Genomic DNA, 24,276 nt, shown 5'->3' on the forward strand with positions numbered 1-24,276 from the left:
ATATTACCGCCTGACGTGACTGCGTGCTGCCCCCTGCAGGACAACGAGCAGCACTGCCGGAGAGTCACCTCACCTGATAAATGACAGGAGGCCGAAGAAGAGGACGGCAGAAGTGGCGACCTCCAGGACCACCCAACCTGCAACAGCGAAAAGGGGTTATACCACACCAAGACCACCCAACCTGCAACAGCGAGAATGGGTTATACCACACCAAGACAACACCCGACCTGCAACAGCGAGAAGGGGTTATACCACACCAAGACCACCCGACCTGCAACAACGAGAAGGTTATACCACACTAAGACCACCCAACCTGCAACAGTGAGAAGGGGTTATACCACACCAAGACCACCCAAACTGCAACAGTGGGAACAGGTTATACCACACCAAGACCACCCGACTTGCAACAGCGAGAAGAGGTTATACCACACCAAGACCACCCGACCTGCAACAGCGAGAAGAGGTTATACCACACCAAGACCACCCGACCTGCAACAGTGAGAATGGGTTATACGACACCAAGACCACCCGACCTGCAACAGCGAGAACGAGTTATACCACACCAAGACCACCCGACCTGCAACAGCGAGAAGGTTATACCACACCAAGACCACCCGACCTGCAACAGCGAGAAGGGGTTATACCACACCAAGACCACCCAACCCGCAACAGCGAGAAGGGGTTATACCACACCAAGACCACCCAACCTGCAACAGCGAGAAGGGGTTATACCACACCAAGACCACCCAACCTGCAACAGCGAGAAGGGGTTATACCACACCAAGACCACCCAACCTGCAACAGCGAGAAGGGGTTATACCACACCAAGACCACCCGACCTGCAACAGCGAGAAGGGGTTATACCACACCAAGACCACCCGACCTGCAACAGCGGGAAGGTTATACCACACCAAGACCACCCGACCTGCAACAGCGAGAAGGGGTTATACCACACCAAGACCACCCAACCCGCAACAGCGAGAAGGGGTTATACCACACCAAGACCACCCAACCTGCAACAGCGAGAACGGGTTATACCACACCAAGACCACCCGACCTGCAACAGCGAGAAGGGGTTATACCACACCAAGACCACCCAACCTGCAACAGTGGGAACAGGTTATACCACACCAAGACCACCCGACTTGCAACAGCGAGAAGAGGTTATACAACACCAAGACCACCCAACCTGCAACAGCGAGAAGAGGTTATACCACACCAAGACCACCCGACCTGCAACAGCGAGAACGAGTTATACCACACCAAGACCACCCGACCTGCAACAGTGAGAACGAGTTATACCACACCAAGACCACCCGACCTGCAACAGTGAGAACGAGTTATACCACACCAAGACCACCTGACCTGCAACAGCGAGAAGGGGTTATACCACACCAAGACCACCCGACTTGCAACAGCGAGAAGGTTATACCACACCAAGACCACCCGACCTGCAACAGCGAGAAGGGGTTATACCACACCAAGACCACCCGACCTGCAACAGCGAGAACGGGTTATACCACACCAAGACCACCCAACCTGCAACAGCGAGAAGGGGTTATACCACACCAAGACCACCCGACTTGCAACAGCGAGAAGGTTATACCACACCAAGACCACCCGACCTGCAACAGCGAGAAGGGGTTATACCACACCAAGACCACCCGACCTGCAACAGCGAGAACGGGTTATACCACACCAAGACCACCCAACCTGCAACAGCGAGAAGGGGTTATACCACACCAAGACCACCCGACTTGCAACAGCGAGAAGGTTATACCACACCAAGACCACCCGACCTGCAACAGCGAGAAGGGGTTATACCACACCAAGACCACCCGACCTGCAACAGCGAGAACGGGTTATACCACACCAAGACCACCCAACCTGCAACAGCGAGAAGGGGTTATACCACACCAAGACCACCCGACCTGCAACAGCAAGAAGGGGTTATACCACAGTGCCCACCAGATGGGTATGCACGGCTCAGCAGACAGTATCACACACGAGAGGATTAGATACACGGTTCTGCAGTCAGCATCACAGGATAGGATTATATACACTGCTCAGCAGGCAGTATCACACAGGAGAGGATTAGATACACGACTGAGCAGTCAGTATCACACAGGATAGAATTAGGTACACGGCTGAGCAGACAGTATCACACAGGATAGGATTAGATACACAGCTCAGCAGTCAGTATCACACAGGATAGGATTAGATATAGTTTAGCAGACAGTATCACAGGATAGGATGAGATACACGGCTCAGCAGTCAGTATCACACAGGATAGGATGAGATACACGGCTCAGCAGTCAGTATCACACAGGATAGGATGAGATACACAGCTCAGCAGACAGTATCACACATGATGGGGGTTGTAGTGCAGAGATGGAGGAGAGCAGGGACTGTATTTCCGCCTCTGTGACTTTCTGATTGCTCTGTAGCAGATAATAATGGCTGCTGTAACTAGATATGATGTACTGGCTGATAGCGGAGTACAGTAGCTCACAGTGAGGGAGCAGTTTGGCTCTTAGCATATTTGCAGTCCGTGTAATTTCCTTTCTTTCAGCCGCGGTTTGCTGCAGAGTCGATCATGGTGTCGATCACTGATTGAATTTTCTCATTGAGAAGGAAATGGCGCAATCATCTGCGACATCTGAAGGAAACAATATAAATCATCATTTATGTGTGATATCATCAGACTTCTGGAGCAGATCCATTAAAGGGCCAGTGCACACACTCATGTAAGGAGGGGTGGAGGGGCAGGGAACTGACAACTTTGCTGAGCTTGTGGTGGAAGCATCTAGTGTGGTTATGTCTATTGCATCAGACTGCCAGGGAGAAGACGAGGCAAGACCCTAGGGAGGCAGGACCCCAGGGAGACAGGACCCCAGGGAGGCAGGACCCCAGGGAGGCAGGACACCAGGCAGGCAGGACCCCAGGGAGGCAGGACCCCTGGGAGACAGGACCCCATGGAGGCAGGACCCCAAGGAGGAAGGACCCCAGGGTGGCAGGACCCCGGGGACACAGAACCCCGGGGAGGCAGGACCCCGGGGAGGCAGGACCCCAAGGATACAGGACATCTGGTTGGCAGGACCCCAGGAAGACAGGACCCCAGGGTGGAAGGACCCCAGGTAGACATCGCTTTCTGCCATTGCACCAGGATGACGATGACGGTGAAATATTTTGCTCCGCACAATCCCCTGTGTCACCGGGTTTTATTACTCTGGCGCTAATTTGCCATTTGTGGCTGGGGACCGGTGCTGTACCCCAACCCAGGAGACCCACACGCTCAGGCCTTCTTGGTACCTGGAACAGGCCTTATTTATGGAGTGGTAAACTGGGTAATCCCTTCTCTGGGGCAAAAATCAAGATTGGTGACCCCGCACTGCTGCTGGGTGCTGACCCCATTCTTGTATATATGTCGCCATCATGTGTGATCAGCAGTGGGCGATGACACCTGTCATATAACGATCCGCCTGGGAATATATTGATCTTGGCTCGGGGCAGCTCGCTGACTTTGCCTTTGTGTGCTCACCGCTATTTCCTTGTACACATTGCCAGGTGGGGTTTGGCATCGGAACAATCTATCACAGGCATAAAAATGGAAGAAACCGCAGAAAAATCTGCATTTGTTAACATAATTTTTTTGGTTAGGAAGTTAGAAGGGTTAAAAGTTGACCAGCGATTTCTCATTTTTACAACAAAATTTACAAAAACATTTGTTTTAGGGATCACCTCACATTTGAAGAGAGTTTTGGGGGGGTCAATATAACAGAAAATACCCAAAAGTGACACCATTCTAAAAGCTGCACCACTCAAGGTGCTCAAAATCACATTCAAGAAGTTTATTAACCCTTCAGGTGCATCACGAGAACTAAAGCAATGTGGAAGGAAAAAACTAACATTATACTTTTTTCACAAATATTTGGAACCAATTGTTTCCATTTTCACAACGGTATCAGGAGAAAATGGACGACAAAATTTGTTGTGCAATTTCTCCTGAGTACGCCGATACCCCGTATGTTGGGAAAAACCACTGTTTGGGTGCATGGCAGGGCTCAGAAGGGAGGGAGCACCGTTTGACTTTTTGAATGTAAAAATGGCTGGAATCAATGGCGGGCGCCAACACACCCCTAACCCTAATCCCAACCCTAACCACAACCCTAACACACCCCTAACCCTAATCCCAACCCTAACCACAACCCTAACACACCCCTAACCCTAATCCCAACCATATCACTAACCCTAGCCCAACCCTAGCTTTAGCCCAACTCGCTTTAGCCCAACTCTAACATTAATGGAAATAAATATATATTTTTTATTTGATTATTTTTCCCTAACTAATGGCAGTGATAAAGGGGGGTTTTATTAACTTTTTTTTTATATCTTGATCACTGTGATAAGGTCTATCACAGTGATCAAAATGAACCAATAGGAAAAATTTATTATTGTTGCCGGGTGCAAGACGGCAGATCTCCGCAGACGCACTGTGCATGCACACACCATTTTCTTCCCGGAAGCAGATGCCAGCGGCCCGGGGGCGGGGGTTGAGATAAATTAAATGAGAAATCAGACTTTTTTTTTGCAGTCACCGTTATACTTTTAATCTTAATCTTTTAATCTTTTATACTTTTAACTTTTTTTAAGTTGTTGATCGCAACACTGGGGTCAGTAAAAACCGAACTGAATCATTTTCTCTTGGGTCTCGGCTACCCCCGGTAGCTGAGATCCTGGAGAAATTTCAAATCTGGAGGGCACTTTACCCTTATTCCGCAGCGCGGCTGTGGTTTAAGTACCCTTAATATCGGTGGTTGTTAAGGGGTTAAATAAAGAGATGAAGTGCAATGTAAACGAAAGTAAGGAAAGAAAATTGAGGTTGTTGCACGTAGGTCAAATTGGCCCAGGTCACATGGACTGATTATTATGTCTGATGTCAAAAAGGGGTTAATGAGTGATTGCACATGCTGCAGAAGAGGAGTTTTTCCCAGAGTGGGCAGTGGGACTGTGGAAGGTTCAAGGGATGGAGGCACAGCAGGGATGGAGTCTGGGTGGAGTCACAAGGGGGCTGAAAATGTTGCTAGTATGAGGCCCTGAAATTCCTAGTGGCAGCCCTGTGTACTGATGGTGGTTCTGGTGCTGAAGTGCTGTATTCCTGTATTAATGGTGGTTCTGATGCTGAATTCCTTAAGATTCTTAAGAGACAGTGATTTGTTCTATATTACACAATACTGTTGTATTAATATATAGTACAAGCAATCAGTCCTAAGAGGACTAAATAATTATGGAAGAAGACCATAAAAGCAAAACCAAGAAAACAATAATGGAATCGCACTTCTTCAATGCACATTTAAATTGCACTGGGGGAGGGACACCATTTACATTTTCACCTGGAATTGGACCTGGAAATGCAAGTACCAGCTACATTATCTGTACTTAGTCAGTTATCACTGTATTATAGCTGGTGTTACATAAGACTTATTACAGTATTATAGTAGTTATATTCCTGTACATAGGGAGCAGTATTATAGTAGTTATATTCCTGTACATAGGGGGCTGTATTAGACTAGTTATATTATTGTACATAGGGGGCAGTATTATAGTAGTTATATTCTTGTACATAGGGGGCAATTTTTATTCTAAAAACCAAACATAAATACAATTATAATAAAAACAAAAATCACCCAGAATTGCAAAACACAATTCACTTTGGTTATATATACACAAGTACTAAATAATCAGATCATATTCATACATACATTAAAGTGTCCACACCTGGAGGTAGAAGAAAATTAAGCAAAAATAAAATCATATTTCCTAACTGAATTTTACATTCCTCCATAACTTAATATTTCTCGGACTCCTTCCAACTTCTAGTGATTTTATCCACCGGAGTTCTGACATAACCTGACCAGCCGCTGCGGTGTGATCGAACAGCTCATTGTGCAGAGACACCCGGGTTCTCATGTGCCAATGATAGTATTTGATAAGACTTATGATAATGTATATTGTCTGTCGATGTTACTAAGGGTACTGTCACACAGTGCAATTTTGATCGCTACGACGGCACGATTCGTGACGTTCTAGCGATATCGTTACGATCTCGCAGTGTCTGACACGCTACTGCGATCAGGGACCCTGCTGAGAATCGTACGTCGTAGCAGATCGTTTGAAACTTTCTTTCGTCGCTGGATCTCCCGCTGTCATCGCTGGATCGTTGTGTGTGACAGCGATCCAGCGATGCGTTCGCTGGTAACCAGGGTAAACATCGGGTTACTAAGCGCAGGGCCGCGCTTAGTAACCCGATGTTTACCGTGGTTACCAGCGTAAAAGTTAAAAAAAAAAAAAACGTACATACTCACCATCTGATGTCCGTCAGGTCCCTTGCCGTCTGCTTCCCGCTCTGACTGACTGCCGGCCGGAAAGTGAGAGCAGATCACAGCGGTGACGTCGCCGCTGCGCTCTGCTCTCACTGTACGGCCGGATCTCAGTCAGAGCAGGAAGCGGACGGCAAGGGACCTGACGGACATCAGATGGTGAGTATGTACGGTTTGGTTTTTTTTATTTGTACGCTGGTAACCACGGTAAACATCGGGTTACTAAGCGCGGCCCTGTGCTTAGTAACCCGATGTTTACCCTGGTTACCCGGGGACTTCGGCATCGCTCCAGCGCCGTGATTGCAACGTGTGACCGCAGTCTACGACGCTGGAGCGATAATCATACGACGCTGCAACGTCACGAATCGTGCCGTCGTAGCGATCGAAATTGCACTGTGTGACAGTACCCTTACAGTGGAGGGGACACCATAGATTGTCAGAATACTTTAGAGTCCGCAGTCTGGGGATTCTTAGATTATCTGACACTTCCTCCCAGATCTTCCTCCCTCCCCAGCAATCACATATAAAGTGCTCCATAGTCTCCTCCTGCTGACAACCAAGGGGACAATTCCGATCAGAGACACTCAGATGTTTCAGGTTCCCCCTGACAAAGAGCCGACTATGCAGTGAAAGCCAAGTGACATCACAAACAGTTTAGGAGGAAGTCGTTTCCCATTTAGGAATCTAAGGCTTTCCTGCAGGGTGGTGGTGACACAATCTCTCAGGGCCAGTTGAGAGTAGAAGAAAGTCCTACATACATGAGCATATAGGTCTCTTCTCATACTGCTCTCAATGTAAGACTTATCCAGTCCCCACCTCCTAACACACTTCAGACCGTAGTCCAGATACTGGGGGAGGTGGTCACCTGTCCATCTCCTACTCTTGAGACTGCCGCCTCGCACCCAAGATTCTGCAAAAGGCAATATCCAGTACCTGATACTATTTACCCACAGGGAGCTACTGTTTGAGTCCATGTTCCCAAAATGTACCTTTAGAAACAAGAAGTCAAAGAAAACCCTTGGATTCAACATATCCAGCCCACCCTCTCTCCGCCGTAGGTACATTATTCCCCTCTTTATTAGGTTCAACCTATTCCCCCATAAGAGCTGGAAGCACAGGCTGAAGAGCCTCACTGAGAAAGATTCTGGCAAAGGGAAAATGACAGAGACATAAAAGAAAACAGGGACCAGGTAAGTCTTCAACATTGCGACCCTTTCTCTGTAGGTCAGCCTCCAGTTCTTCCATCGCTGAACCTTTGCATTTCCGGTTTCCAATTTCTCCTCCCAATTTAGCGTGGCATTATCATCCCTCCCAAATTTAACCCCTAGGATCTTAATATGGGTGGAGGCTTTGGCAAACTGCCGCAGATCAAAGCTGGGATCAGTGTTGTGATCTGGTGGCCTAAGAGCAGCATGAGACGTACTCTGGAGAAGGTGGTACCTGTACTGACCGCAGACCCTGAACTTAACACCGCAACTAGAAGTAGCCATGGAATGTACCTAGCACTCCCTGGACATCTCGACACAGCCGGAGGACTAATTACCCCTAAAGATAGAAAAGGGAAAACTATCTTGCCTCAGAGAAAATTCCCAAAGGATAGGCAGACCCCCACAAATATTGACTGTGAGAGGAGAGGGAAAAAACATACACAGACTGAAATCAGAATTTAGCAAAGGAAGCCACTTCTAGCTAAATAGAAAGGATAGGACAGAGCACTATGCGGTCAGTATTAAAACACTAGAAAATATCCACCACAGAAAATACAAAAACTCCACAGCTAACTAAAGACATGGAGGGTATATCTGCATCTCCAGAGATACCAGCTTGGCTAAACAAATCCTTATACAGACCAAGCTGGACAAGACAAAAAACATGGAAAAGAACTGAACAATAAGGCCACAGAATGTGGAAAGCAAAAAATCAAGGCCAGAACTTATCTTTGTTGAAAAGAACTGCAAAGCAGGAGAGACCAGGTAGAGATGTGAATCCTCCAGGAACAATGGACAACTGGCACTGACTAAAGGGTGAAGCAAGACTAAATAGCCCAGTCAGATTTGCAAAACGTGAACACACCTGATAAATGCTGCGATTCAGAGACAGCAGCGCTACCACTTACAACCACCGGAGGGAGCCCAAGAGCAGAATTCACAACAGATCAGTATCTAATGTCCACAGAGCTTGACTCTTCTCAAGGATGACCAGAGATCCGGAGGCCTCTGAGTAACTTCTGATAGAAAAAAAAAAAATGGAGACACAAAGCGCAAAATAGGGTCTTATCCTTTAGATAACCAAGAGAGCTTTCTTAGAATTGCTCACCTGATTTTGTTGAATGAAGAGCATGTAACGATTTCGGCTGCTGCAGATCCACAAGCCGATCAACGGCCGTATGACAATATAAACTGTGCAGGAGGTGTGGGTTAAATCCGCGCTGCCTTAATGATGAAGTTCCAAGGATAATAAATTTAAAAGGTGGTTTATTCAACGCGTTTCAAGGTCAGTGCGACCTCTTCTTCAGGAAATTCCACATACAACATTGATGTTGTATGTGGAATTTCCTGAAGAAGAGGTCGCACTGACCTTGAAACGCGTTGAATAAACCACCTTTTGAATTTATTATCCTTGGAACTTCATCATTAAGGCAGCGCGGATTTAACCCACACCTCCTGCACAGTTTATATTAACTTCTGATAGACGCAGATAACATCTGCACCTCTCGAGGATTAGAGATCATCAACGTCACATCATCTGCATAGGCAACAACATTCAGAGGCAGGCAATGGGGGACCGGCACCCCCTGAAAATCGCACTCCTGTAGTGACCTCAGAAACGGGTCTAGGGCAAAAACATACAGGAGCAAACTCAGTGGGCAACCCTGTCTCACCCCTGCCCCAACTTCAAAAGTGTCACCCTGCCAACCATTAATCAGAGGAAAGCTCACCGCCTCTCTGTACAATGTCTTCAGCCAATCCACAAAATGTCCCGCAATACCGTACTTTGACAAAGTGGCCCACAGATAGTCATGATCAACCCTGTCAAAGGCTTTAGCCTGGTCCAGACTAACAATATATTTCCCACACTGCAGAGCTTTACATCTCTCAAACATCTCCCGTATCGAGATGACTGCTCCAGAGATGTTCCGCCCTTTTACTGTGCCAAACTGAGAGCCTGCCAACAGTGCTGGGGACAACCAGACTAATCTAGAAAACAGGATCCTTGCTAGAATCTTCCTGTCCACATTCAAGAGGGCAATCGGCCTCCAGTTCTTGATGTCGCTCGGCTCTTTACCTTTAGACAGCAGAATCAACGAGGACACTCATGGATGGAGGCATCAGGTGATTTTCTAGACAACTTTTATACACATCCATGAGGATTGGAGCCAGGAGGTCTCTGAATTTCCTATAAAATTCTGCTGTTATGCCATCTGGACCTGGTGCCTTCTTCAGATGTAATTTATCAATAGCCTCCTTAACTTCCTCCACCGTTAACTCTGCTGTCAAAGGAGAAAAGTCCAGATCATTAGTATCAGGCGCAGGAGTTGCCTCCAAGAATTGATCCATCTTATCTTTATCCAAAACTTTTCTCTGAAACAAGTCAGCATAGTAAGATCCCACCACCTCCAGGATACCCTTCCGTGAATCCTGCAATACACCCTGGAAGTCAGTGAGACCCGTGACCATTTTTTTGACTACCCTCTCCCTGCAATTCTCAAAGGGATCAGGGGCTCCCTAAGGACCAATAATCCCGTTCAAGAACCAGGGAGGTATACCTACTATACTGATACTGCCTTATCTCAGATTTCAGTTAGTCGATCTTCACTTTGTCATCCCCGCCCGCCGAATATAGTGACTCCAATTCTTTACGCAGCTTTAGGTACTGGCTGTACTTATTCCTCCCTTTATTTACTGACAGTCTCTTTAAGAGGGATCTGATATCCTCCTTGACGTCCTCCCACTAGTCGGTCATGTTGTCATAGAAGTCAACCCTATCTACTGCTCCTGTTGGAACATGAATACGTGAATTTTGGCTGTCGACCTCCCTGTGCGAAAATGTCAATCAGTCCAGCCTGCATTATAATGCTATGTAGGACCTTACCGTCCCTGGTCACTGTCCTGCCCGAGGAACTGTCACCTGACGTCAGTATGGCGTTAAAGTCCTCTGCCATCACCACCGGAAGAGAAGTGAAGAGGTAAGGTTTAACGTTATTAAATAGCTGAATCCAGTCAGTCACTGTCTGTGGCCCATAGATGTTAATAAGCCGGAGTCGCCTCCCATGAATAGTGACTTCCAGGACCAAACATCTTCCCATGACCACCTCCATCATCCTATGCACAGTCACATCATTGGTGTTAAACAGGACAGCGACTCCGGCGTATGGCTCCACAGCCAGTGACCAGAAAGAAGGACCGCACCGCCATTCCCTCTCAGCCTCTCTCATAAGCCCCAGAGATGTCAGTCGTGTCTCCTGCAGGAAAATGACATCGGTGTCCAGATGTGTGAGATGTTCATACACCACATGTCTCGTCCTCCTTGCCTTAATACTATTGACATTACTTGAAGTTAGTGTTAATGAGAACCCCGCCATCACAACACAATAGAGAAGGAGCAAAGTAACTGCCATCATCATGAGTCAGGGATGTTCTGCCCACCACCAGTGTCCATGTCAGACTCTACCTGAGAGTCTACAGATAAAGGCTTCCGCTTTGACGGAGGGTGGTCCTCTACGTCCCTATCACACTCTGCATCAACTTTCCTCAACTCTTTTTCATAATCGTCATCATTAGACTCAGATAAAACTCCATACTTGTTGGACACAACCATCACTTCTGCAGAATTCTGAACCTTCCTAGTAGCACTCTGACCGGTGTCATATTCTGCCTCAGGTTTACGGGAGGACGTGCTCTTTTTCTTCCTTTTATGATGATTAACGCTCCAGTCATCAGATACAGACAGTGATGCTGAAGGGGGGGCTACCTGAGGCTGCTAGACCTGAGGAACGACCTCCATGTTCCCCTCTGCACCCTCTATACCCTGCTTCTCTGGTGTTACATGAGTGGACTCCTGTTGGACATCTGGGCTGGTCACCATCTCTCCTGACATTAAATCCTCCTCCTCATGTGCCCTTGCCACTGCATCCTCATCCTCCTGAGCCTCTGCCCCTGCCAGTACAGCCTCATCATGGAAGACTCTGCAGATATTATGCCAGGCGTCTGGACAGTCCCTGTGAGGGTGGCCCATCTTACCGCAGAGGTTGCACCTAACATCCCGGCAATCCACAGCGACGTGGCCGATTTCACCACACAGGCTGCACTTCACCATAGTACAGGCGTTAGCCAGATGACCTTTCCCACCACATTTGAAGCATTTTCTGGGCTGCCCGGGGTAATAACATCTTTCCTTCTCCCTCCCAATTAAGAAGTAGTTGGGTAAATGGGCAGTAATGTTATTAAATTGCCGCAGTTTCACCACAGCTTTCCACCCCATTGTCCAGATACCATCCTCATCTCTGACCTTGGAGAGTCCAGAGGCGAGGTCACAGTGTCTCCGGAGCCACACCTCGATGTCCTGTGGGGGAACGGCCTCATTCCAGAAGGTGATATTTACCGTGACAGTGTCCGGCCTGGAAATAGGAACCAATATAAACTTATTCCAGCCTTCAGAGTCTCTGAACCTGGGGTAATTGGCCCAGAACCTGTCCAGGTCACACTGCAGCTTGAAACTGACCTCGTAGCCCTGCCTGTCCTGAAGGTTAGACACCGCCAGTATCTCAGTTGCCACAAACCCCATCTGGCCGCATAGCAGCTCTCTCACCACATACCTGCGCTGTGGCAGATCCTCCTTGGCACCTATGTATTTAAACCGCACCACATTAATACGTTTAAATGTCTGTCCGGTATACCTGTCGCTAGAAGTGAAGGAAGGGGCGCCGCGGCTCCAGGCATTCCTGGGGGGCACCTGCCGGGTCACACTGGGCCGACTGACAGGGAGAGGGCCTGCAGCAGGGGGAAACTGCCACACCTTGGGGACTAGATGGTAAAGGGGGATAGTCACACATATCATGAACATTATCATCAGCATCATTATCATCAGACAGTGCAACGTCCATGACAGAATGTGAGACCCCTCCAGCCCCCGACCCCATGGGCACAACATCACCAGCCCCAGTCTGTGCCTCAGCCTCGGCATCATCAGCACAGTCTCACATATAATGTCCTGCTCCTGCGTGGGGCATTCTGGGACCTGTGGTGCCTCTGCTGGAGTCTGAAGTGTATGATCTTATTTATACTCAACTGCCTCAGCAGCACAAACAGTCTCACAAATACAGTCCTGCTCCTGCGTGGGGCATTCTGGGACCTGTGGTGCCTCTGCTGGAGTCTGAAGTGTATGATCTTGTTCACACTCAGCTGCCTCAGCACAGTCTCACAAATACTGTCCTGCTCCTGCGTGGGGCATTTTGGGACCTGTGGTGCCTCTGCTGGAGTCTGAAGTGTATGCTCCTGTTCACACTCGGCTGCTTGCTGCTGCAGTTTTTTTCCTTCCTGGAAGCAGAAGCGGGCAGCCTGTAACACTGGCCGTGTCCGCTGCTGGGGGGTCCCGGTCTCTACAGCACAGTCCTGCTTATAGGAGGCGAACCACTCCCGGTTCCTGCAGGTCTCTGCCAGGGGCCCCATGCCCTCCAGCACAGACTCAATGTCCTGCACAACACTTGCCAGCTGCACCCCCAGTGTGTTCAGTCTCAGGTCATACGCATCATCACAGGCAGGATTAGTGACCTTCATGCTATAGATGAAGTCTACCTCCATTTGCAGCGCTTTTTTTTGCTGCTGTAACTCACCCAGTTTTCTGACCAGTCCCGGTATCTCGTCCGCTAGCTGCAGCTCGGGTGCACGTGTCGGCTGCACAGGTTTAGGCTTCACCACTGGTGCAGGGGTTTTGAACACAGACTTGTGCGGTTCCACCACAGATGGCTTTGTGGCTCCTCGGCTGGATGCAGGCTCCGCAGCAGGTTTATCGCTGCCACCTGATTGTGACCGGGTGCGTCCTGACAGCGCCACACTGCCATGTTGCTGTAAGTTCTCCTGGATTGTTTGTCTTTCCAGAGACGTCCGTCTCTGCCTGGGAGCAGGAGAGGTGATCTGCACACCTGAGGCTGCTTTCACCTGTGCTCCAGGCAGGGGCTGCTTACTGACTGGGGAGTTACAGGACTTCATACTGTGCTGTGTAACATCACTCACCAACACTTTTCCTTCTGGCTTCTTTGCTGGACTTGGAGGAGATTTTCCTCCCAAGACTTTACTTGCAGATTTTTCTTCCTTCACAGAACTGCTGCAGCTTTGGCTCACTGCATTCACTGGTCTCACAGTGGCTTTGGGATTAGCATTCCCATTCAGAGAAGGCTGGGAGCCTTGTCCCAGTGTAGGCCGGGAAGCCAGGGCCTTGCCTGGGGAGCTTCCCCGCCCAAGGTGGCCCCTCCCTGGGCTTGCTCCAGACATCAGGAGAGCTACCAACACACAACCTCACAGCTAGGAGGCAGTATTATAGTAGTTATATTCTTGTACATAGGGGACAGTATTATAGTAGTTATATTCTTGTACATAGGGGACAGTATTATAGTAGTTATATTCTTGTACATAGGAGCAGTATTATAGTAGTTATATTCTTGGACATAGGAGCAGTATTGTAGTAGTTATATTCTTGTACATAGGAGCAGTATTATAGTAGTTATATTCCTGTACATAGGGGCAGTATTATAGTAGTTATATTCTTGTATAAAGGGAGCAGTATTATAGTAGTTATATTCCTGTACATAGGGAGCAGTATTATAGTAGTTATATTCTTGTACATAGGGGCAGTATTATAGTAGTTATATTCTTGTACATAGGAGCAGCATTATAGTAGTTATATTCTTGTACATAGGAGCAGTATTATAGTAGTTATATTCTTGTACATAAGTGCAGTATTATAGTAGTTATATTCTTGTACATAGGGGCAGTATTATAGTAGTTATATTCTTGTACATAAGTGCTGTATTATAGTAGTTATATTCTTGTACATAGGAGCAGTATTATACTAGTTATATTCTTGTATATAGGGGGCAGTATTATAGTAGTTATATTCTTGTACATAGGAGCAGTATTATACTAGTTATATTCTTGTATATAGGGGGCAGTATTATAGTAGTTATATTCTTGTACATAGGGAGCAGTATTATAGTATACAACCCTAAACAGTTATTCAACACCTTCAATTCTCTCCTTCGTCCCCCAGCACCTCCTCCCTCCCCACTTATCTCAGCTGAAGACTTTGCCTCATTTTTCAAGCAGAAGATTGATAACATCAGAGACAGTTTTGGTCAACAACCCCCAGAGCCCTTCCTCCCGACTTCCCAGCCCTCCACCTCAAAAACCAACTTCTCCACCATTACAGAAGATCAACTCTCCACTCTACTGTCAAGATCGCATCTCACCACCTGTGCACTTGACCCGCTCCCATCCCACTTCATCCCAAACCTCACCACAGTCTTCATCCCAACCCTAACCCATCTCTTCAACCTATCACTAACAACTGGTGTTTTCCCCTCAAGCTTTAAACATGCCTCCATCACACCTATCCTCAAAAAGCCTTCTCTTGACCCATCCTCTGTATCTAGCTATCGCCCTATATCACTTCTCCCCTATGCCTCCAAACTACTGGAACAACACGTCTGCCTTGAACTGTCCTCCCATCTCTCTTCTTGCTCCCTCTTTGACAGCTTACAATCTGGCTTCCGGTCACAACATTCCACTGAAACTGCCCTAACTAAGGTCACCAATGACCTCTTAACCGCTAAGAGCAACACACACACCACCTCCTCACCTCGCCCCCTATCTGTCAGAGTCCCACAAGGTTCAGTCCTAGGGTCCCTGCTCTTCTCCATTTACACCTTTGGCCTGGGACAGCTCATAGAATCTCATGGCTTTCAGTATCACCTCTATGCTGATGACACACAGATCTACATCTCTGGACCAGATATCACCTCCCTACTAACCAGAATCCCTCAATGTCTGTCCACTATTTCATCCTTCTCCGCTAGATTTCTGAAACTTAACATGGACAATACAGAATTCATCATCTTTCCCCCATCTCACGCGACCCCCCCAACGAACCTATCCATTACAGAAATTGGCTGCCCACTCTCCCCAGTCCCACAAACTCGCTGCCTCGGAGTTATCCTTGACGCTGATCTCTCCTTCAAACCACATATCCAAGCCCTTTCCACTTCCTGCCGACTTCAACTCAAAAATATTTCACGAATCCGTACATTCCTCAACCAAGAATCTGCAAAAACCCTAGTCCATGCCCTCATCATCTCTCGCCTTGACTACTGCAACCTCCTGCTCTGTGGCCTCCCCTCTAGCACTCTCGCACCCAATCTATTCTAAACTCTGCTGCCCGACTAATCCACCTGTCTCCCCGCTATTCCCCGGCCTCTCCCCTCTGTCAATCCCTTCACTGGCTCCCCATTGCCCAGAGACTCCAGTACAAAACCCTAACCATGACATACAAAGCCATCCACAACCTGTCTTCTCCTTACATCTGTGACCTCGTCTCCCGGTACTTTCCTACACGCAACCTCCGATCCTCACAAGATCTCCTTCTCTACTCCCTCTTATCTCCTCTTCCCACAATCACATACTAGATTTCTCTCGCGTATCACCCCTACTCTGGAACCCTCTACCACAACACATCAGACTCTCACCTACCATCGAAACCTTTAAAAAAGAACCTGAAGACCCACCTCTTCCGACAAGCCTACAACCTGCAGTAACCACCGATCGACCAAACCGCTGCATGACCAGCTCTATCCTCGCCTACTGTATTCTCACCCATCCCTTGTAGATTGTGAGCCCTCGTGGGCAGGGTCCTCTCTCCTCCTGTACCAGTTATGACTTGTATTGTTTAAGATTATTGTACTTGTTTTTATTATGTATACCCCTCCTTACATGTAAAGCGCCATGGAATAAATGGCGCTATAACAATAAATAATAATAATAATAATAGTAGTTATATTCTTGTACATAGGAGCAGTATTATAGTAGTTATATTCTTGCACATAGGGGTAGTATTATAGTAGTTATATTCTTGTACGTAGGAGCAGTATTATAGTAGTTATATTCTTGTACATAGGAGCAGTATTATAGTAGTTATATTCTTGTACATAGGGGCAGTATTATAGTAGTTATATTCTTGTATACACTGTGTTCCAAATTATTATGCACATAGTGTTTAGGAGTGATAAGGTTAGAATTTTTTTGTTTGTCATTTAAACTCATTGATGTTGATGTGTGTCAGGGCTCTTTATATCACTGAAAGCAATTGCAGATACCTGTGCAAATTAGTTTGGCAGGTGTGTCCAAATAAAGGCAAGACTACTTAAGAAGGCTGTTCCACATTATTAAGCAGCCTACATTTTTTGCCAAAATGGGAAAGAAAAAGGATGTGTCGGCTGCTGAGAAGCAACAAATGGTGGAGTATTTAGGTCAAGGCATGACTACAATCAACATTGCCAAGACACTTCATCATAATCATCGCACAATCAAGAAGTATGTAGCTGATTCCCAGCACACAGGTGTGTGTGCTGATAAAGAAAAATTGAGGACTCTTTCCAACAGGCAATTGCGTAAGGTTAAAAGAGCAGCTACAAAAATGCCTTGTCATAGCAGCAGACAAGTTTTTGAAGCTGCTGGTGCCTCCAAGGTCCCCAGAAAAACAAGATGCAGGGTCCTTCAGAGGTTTGCAGCTGTGCGTAAGCCATCCTGTCGACCACCTCTATCCACTGCAACAAGGAGAAACAGCTCCAGTGGGCCAAACGATACATGAAGACCGACTTCCAAACTGTTTTGTTCACCGATGAGTGCCGTGCAACGCTCAATGGTCCAGATGGATGGAGTGGAGGATGGCTGGTTGATGGACACCCCATGAAAACACGGCTAAGGCGCCAACAAGGAGGAGGTGGAGTAATGTTTTGGGCTGGAATCATGGGGAGAGAGATTGTCGGCCCCTTTATGATCCCTGAAGGGGCAAAGATGAACTCCATAATCTATGTGGAGTTTCTAAAACAACACTTCCTGCCATGGTTCAAGAGGAAGAACCGTGCATTCCGCAGCAAGATAATTTTCATGCATGATAATGCACCGTCTCATGCTGCAAAAAACACATCTGCATCTCTGGCTGCTATGGGCATAAAAGAGGACAAACTTATGGTGTGGCCACCATCTTCCCCTGACCTCAACCCCATTGAGAACCTCTGGAGCATCATCAAAAGGAGTGTCTATGATGGCGGGAGGCAGTTCACATCTAAGCAACAGCTCTGGGAGGGTATTCTGTCCACATGCAAAACAATTGAAGCAGAAGCCATCCAAAAACTGACAAATTCAATGGACAAGAGAGTTCAGAAGCTTCTTTCAAACAAGGGGTCCTATGTGCAAATGTAACATCACCTAGAATAAAGTTTTCACTTGAAAACTGTTTGATTTCATTTTGTAATAAGCTGATAATGCTTATAACCACAATTGACCATTTTTTTGTTCAAAATAAAAAAAAAAGGTTGAAAACTCTGCTGTGCATAATAATTTGGAACATGCATTTTGAGTGTTTATTTTTTTTTTAAAAGATACTGTTTTCATAGGCAGTTTTTTCCAAAACATTGCAATTATACTAGAATAGTAGATGACTGGAATATAACAATGACTGCAATTCGGATAGGTAATTTAGAGAAAATATGAGGAAATATTATTTGCATAATAATTTGGAACACAGTGTATAGGGGGCAGTATTAGGGTATGTGCACACGCTGCGTATTTTGCTGCGGAACCGCAGTGTTTCCGCAGCTGCGGGTCCGCAGCGGTTTCCCATGAGTTTACAGTACAATATAAACCTATGGAAAACGAAATCCGCAGTGCACATGCTGCGGAAAAAAACGTGCGGTAACGCAGCGGTTTATATTCCGCAGCATGTCAATTCTTTGTGCGGATTCTGCTGCGGGTTTACACCTGCTCCAATAGAAATCTGCAGGTGAAAACCCGCAGAGGAAACCGCGATAAATTCGCAGTAAAAACCGCAGCGGGTTTGCACTGCGGATTTATCAAATCCGCTGCGGAAAATTCCGCAATGGAATCCGCAGCGTGTGCACATACCCTCATAGTAGTTATATTCTTGTACATAGGGGCAGTATTATAGCAGTTATATTCTTGTACATAGGGGCAGTATTATAGTAGTTATATTCTTGTACATAGGAGCAGTATTATAGTAGTTATATTCTTGTACATAGGGGCAGTATTATAGTAGTTATATTCTTGTATATAGGGGCAGTATTATAGTAGTTATATTCTTGTACATAGGGGCAGTATTATAGTAGTTATATTCTTGTACATGGGGCAGTATTATAGTAGTTATATTCTTGTACATAGGGGCAGTATTATAGTAGTTATATTCTTGTATATAGGAGCAGTATTATAGTAGTTATATTCTTGTACATAGGGGGCTATATTAGACTAGTTATATTCTTGTACATAGGGGCAGTATTATAGTAGTTATATTCTTGTACATAGGGGACAGTATTATAGTAGTTATATTCTTGTACATAGGGGACAGTATTATAATAGTTATATTCTTGTACATAGGAGCAGTATTATAGTAGTTATATTCTTGTACATAGGAGCAGTATAAGGCCATGTGCACACGCTGCGGATTCCATTGCGGAATTTTCCGCAGCGGTTTTGATAAATCCGCAGTGCAAAACCGCTGCGTTTTTTTTCTGCGGATTTATCACGGTTTTTATTGCGGTTTCCTCTGTGGTTTTTCACCTGCAGTTTCCTATTGGAGCAGGTGAAAAACCGCTGCGGATTCCGCACAAAGAATTGACATACTGCGGAAAATAAACCGCTGCATTTCCGCGCATTTTTTTCCGCAGCATGTGCACTGCGGATTTCATTTCCCATAGCATTACATGGTACTGTAAATGCATGGGAAAACGCTGCGGATCCGCAGCTGCGGAAATGCTGCGGATGCGCAGCAAAATCCGCAGCGTGTGCACCTTATAGTAGTTATATTCCTGAACATAGGGAGCAGTATTATAGTAGTTATATTCTTGTACATAGGAGCAGTATTATAGTAGTTATATTCTTGTAAATAGGGGAAGTATTATAGTAGCTATATTCTTGTACATAGGAGCAGTGTTATAGTAGTTATATTCTTGTGCATAGGAGCAGTATTATAGTAGTTATATTCTTGTACATAGGAGCAGTATTATAGTAGTTATATTCTTGTAAATAAATAGGGGAAGTATTATAGTAGCTATATTCTTGTACATAGGAGGAGTATTATAATAGTTATATTCTTGCACATAGGAGCAGTATTATAGTAGTTATATTCTTGTACATAGGAGCAGTATTATAGTAGTTATATTCTTGCACATAGGAGCAGTGTTATAGTAGTTATATTCTTGTACATAGGAGCAGTATTATAGTAGTTATATTATTGTACATAGGACCAGTATTATAGTAGTTATATTCTTGTACATAGGGAGCAGTATTATAGTAGTTATATTCTTGTATATAGGGGCAGTATTATAGTAGTTATATTCTTGTACATAGGGAGCAGTATTATAGTAGTTATATTCTTGTATATAGGGGCAGTATTATAGTAGTTATATTCTTGTACATAGGAGCAGTATTATAGTAGTTATATTATTGTACATAGGGGGCAAGTACTGTCTACTACATTATCTGTACTTAGACAGTTATCACTGTGTTATATATGGCGTTACATAGGACTGCAAGGTAACATTTGCTTGGGAGTTTCCACTTGACAAACAGGTTTTATGACACCATCATGGACAACATGTCAACACCAGCCACAAAGTTCATTCTAAAATTTGCCCAGACCTCTTGATCCACATTGTCCTGGATGAACTTGTTGGACACGTGTCTTGCGTGTCTTTTCTCCTGAGTTATGTCATTATACAGTAATGTATCAGTGACGTCTGTTGACTATAATGTTCTTTGTTACCTGAGAATATTTGCATCCTTTGTATTTATATTAAAATAAACCAATAAACATTAAAACAAATAAAAATTTGAACAATTCAAAAAGAATCTCTCGCTCCACGCAGTGTCAGGAGCAACTGGACTTCATCAGTCAATGAAATAAAGAAGTCCCTGTGATATCCACCGAAATGGATTGAGGAGCTTAAACTTCTCAGCAAAATCACTCCAGCCATAGAGGAACAGGAACATGTGCATCAATGTTTCATTATAGAATAACGTCTTCTGATAAAAGTCACATTCACTACATTTCTAGTCAATCGATTAGATTATTATTAGTAAACTCTTATCAAAGATTCAGAACAGCACAACTCCCAAGCTCCATCCCCAGAAAGATCCATTTGTAGAATTTCTGAAGCAATGTAGAACTTAATTGTGAAAAGATGATCCTGCATTATCCATCTGCTGCAATCCAGAAGAATAGAAAGAAGAAACATTGTAACCACCTGTGATATTATCGGTCTCTACCCCAGTCAATCAATATTGTGCCAATATCAATAATTATTAGTGATTACTTATCACCCTAACAATAATGTCAGGAATTACCTCCGGTCACAAGCTGCCTCTTGTCTCCAGAAACACCAACCACACAGCAAGTTCTCTGCTCATTAACGCGCGTTTCTATTGTCTGACTACTCTGCTCCTCCCATAACTATACTACAACCTAGAAGCAAAGCTGAGACACAGAATGATCATTGCAATACAGGAGAGTCATACAAAGTTAAAGGTGGTAAATGAGACCTGCACAAAATATGTAATTTGTAGTGAAGTATTATTGCATATTATAGATGTACATAGGAAGCAGTATTATAGTAGTTATACTCTTGTACATAGGAGCAGTATTATAGTAGTTATATTCTTGTACATAGGAGCAGTATTATAGTAGTTATATTCTTGTACATAGGGGCAGTATTATAGTAGTTATATTCTTGTACATAGGAGCAGTATTATAGTAGTTATATTCTTGTACATAGAGGCAGTATTATAGTAATTATATTCTTGTATATACTGGGCAGTATTATAGTAGTTATATTCTTGTACATAGGGGCAGTATTATAGTAGTTATATTCTTGTACATAGAGGCAGTATTATAGTAATTATATTATTGTATATAGGGGCAGTATTATAGTAGTTATATTCTTGTACATAGGAGCAGTATTATAGTAGTTATATTCTTGTACATAGAGGCAGTATTATAGTAGTTATATTCTTGTACATAGAGGCAGTATTATAGTAGTTATATTCTTGTACATAGGAGCAGTATTATAGTAATTATATTCTTGTATATAGGGGCAGTATTATAGCAGTTATATTCTTGTACATAGGTGCAGTATTATAGTAGTTATATTCTTGTACATAGGGGCAGTATTATAGTAGTTATATTCTTGTACATAGGGACAGTATTATAGTAGTTATATTCTTGTACATAGGAGCAGTATTATAGTAGTTATATTCTTGTAGATAGGGGCAGTATTATAGTAGTTATATTCTTGTACATAGGAGCAGTATTATAGTAGTTATATTCTTGTGCATAGGGGCAGTATTATAGTAGTTATATTCTTGTACATAGGAGGAGTATTATAGTAGTTATATTCTTGTACATAGAGGCAGTATTATAGTAGTTATATTCTTGTACATAGGAGCAGTATTATAGTAATTATATTCTTGTATATAGGGGCTGTATTATAGCAGTTATATTCTTGTACATAGGAGCAGTATTATAGTAGTTATATTCTTGTACATAGGGGCAGTATTATAGTAGTTATATTCTTGTACATAGGGGCAGTATTATAGTAGTTATATTCTTGTACATAGGAGCAGTATTATAGTAGTTATATTCTTGTAGATAGGGGCAGTATTATAGTAGTTATATTCTTGTACATAGGAGCAGTATTATAGTAGTTATATTCTTGTAGATAGGGGCAGTATTATAGTAGTTATATTCTTGTACATAGGAGCAGTATTATAGTAGTTATATTCTTGTACATAGGGGCAGTATTATAGTAGTTATATTCCTGTACATAGGGGCAGTATTATAGTAGTTATATTCTTGTACATAGAGGCAGTATAATAGTAGTTATATTCTTGGACATAGGAACAGTATTATAGGTATTATAGTAGTTATATTCTTGTAGATAGGAGCAATATTATAGTAGTTATATTCCTGTACATAGAGGGCAGTATTATAGTAGTTATATTCTTGTACATAGAGAGCAGTATTATAGTAGTTATATTCTTGTACATAAGGGCAGTATTATAGTAGTTATATTCTTGTACATATGAGCAGTATTATAGTAGTTATATTCTTGTATATAGGAGCAGTATTATAGTAGTTATATTCTTGTACATAGGAGCAGTATTATAGTAGTTATATTCTTTTATATAGGAGCAGTATTATAGTAGTTATAGTCCATAGAAATCAAGAAAAAAGCTGAATGGCACTAAGAAACAGGTGAGTACTCACTGTTTGAGCAGATTTAGCAGAGTCCAGTAGGTTTAGCTGAGTCAACAACCCCACCAATCGGTAATCCTCGGAATATGGCGTGCTTGCTTGAAGAAACATGTGGAAATCCAAATAGGAGAGAAAGTAGCACCACACAAATCTTCCGATAAAAAAAAACTTTGTTCTTTATTTCAACAACGTGCTGTTGACATGGGTACAGAGGGGAGGATAGTTGTGGAACAAGCTGGATAGGTTAATGGACTACGGCCGTTTCGTGTGTTACACGCTTCATGTGGACCCGTTGAAGCGTGTAACACGTGAAACGGCCGTAGCCCATCATAGTAGTTATATTCTTGTACATAGGAGCAGTATTAGTTATATTCTTGTACATAGGAGCAGTATTATAGTAGTTATATTCTTGTACATAGGAGCAGTATTATAGTAGTGATAGATGATGAGCTGTGCTGTAGTACAATGTATGCATATTTCATAGGTAACACCGATGTATACAGTACATAGATTAGTCATGTAGTCCCTGGTATTCGTGGCTATGGTGCAGGACAGGACACATTCCTCTTCTACATTGATGCTCCCAATATAAAGAACATAGTAACATAGATAGCAAGGCTGAAAAAAGCCATTTGTCCATCCAGTTCAGCCTATATTCCATCAGAATAAATACCCAGATCTACGTCCTTCTAAAGAACCTAATAAATGTAAGATACAATATTGTTATGCTCCACGAAGACATCCAGGCCTCTCTTGAACCCCTCGACTGAGTTCGCCATCACGACCTTTTCAAGCAAGGAATTAGAGATTCTCACTGCCCTAACAGTAAAGAATCCTCTTTTATGTTCGTGAAAAATCCTTCTCTCCTCCAGACGCAGAGAATGCCCCCTGTGACCGTCACCTTCCTTGGTATACACAGATCCTCGGAGAGATATTTATATTGTACCCTTATATACTTATACATGGTTATTAGATCGCCCCTCAGTCGTCTTTTTTCTAGACTAAATAATCCTAATTTTGCTAAGCTCTCTGGGTACTGCAGTTCCCCCATCCCCTTTATTAATTTTGCTGCCCTCCTTTGTACTCGCTCTAGTTCCATTATATGCTTCCTGAGCACAGGTGCCCAAAACTGTACACAGTACTCCATGTGCGGTCTAACCAGGGATTTGTACAGAGGCAATATAATACTCTCATCATGTGTATCCAGACCTCTTTTAATGCACCCCATGATCCTGTTTGCCTTGGCAGCCGCTGCCTGGCACTGGCTGCTCCAGGTAAGTTTATCATTAACTAGGATCCCCAAGTCCTTCTCGATGTCAGATTTACCCAGTGGTTTCCCGTTCAGTGTGTAATGGTGATATTG

At 44.3% G+C, this 24,276-nt stretch overlaps 1 protein-coding gene across 1 annotated transcript in view; it reads right to left on the reverse strand.

Moving 5' to 3' along the window:
* LOC143767821 (CMP-N-acetylneuraminate-beta-galactosamide-alpha-2,3-sialyltransferase 4-like) overlaps positions 1-23,024 on the reverse strand; it is a 67,896-nt gene extending 44,872 nt beyond the window's left edge. Inside the window, exons 1-3 of the mRNA XM_077256343.1 lie at positions 22,926-23,024; positions 21,008-21,062; positions 74-137 (exon numbers count right to left, since the gene is read on the reverse strand). Coding sequence (XP_077112458.1) covers positions 74-137; positions 21,008-21,062; positions 22,926-23,024 — 218 coding nt within the window. The remainder of the gene's footprint in view (positions 1-73; positions 138-21,007; positions 21,063-22,925) is intronic.
* Positions 23,025-24,276: the final 1,252 nt, after the last annotated feature.

Source organism: Ranitomeya variabilis, chromosome 4 (assembly GCF_051348905.1).
Source record: "Ranitomeya variabilis isolate aRanVar5 chromosome 4, aRanVar5.hap1, whole genome shotgun sequence".
Lineage (NCBI taxonomy): Eukaryota > Metazoa > Chordata > Amphibia > Anura > Dendrobatidae > Ranitomeya > Ranitomeya variabilis.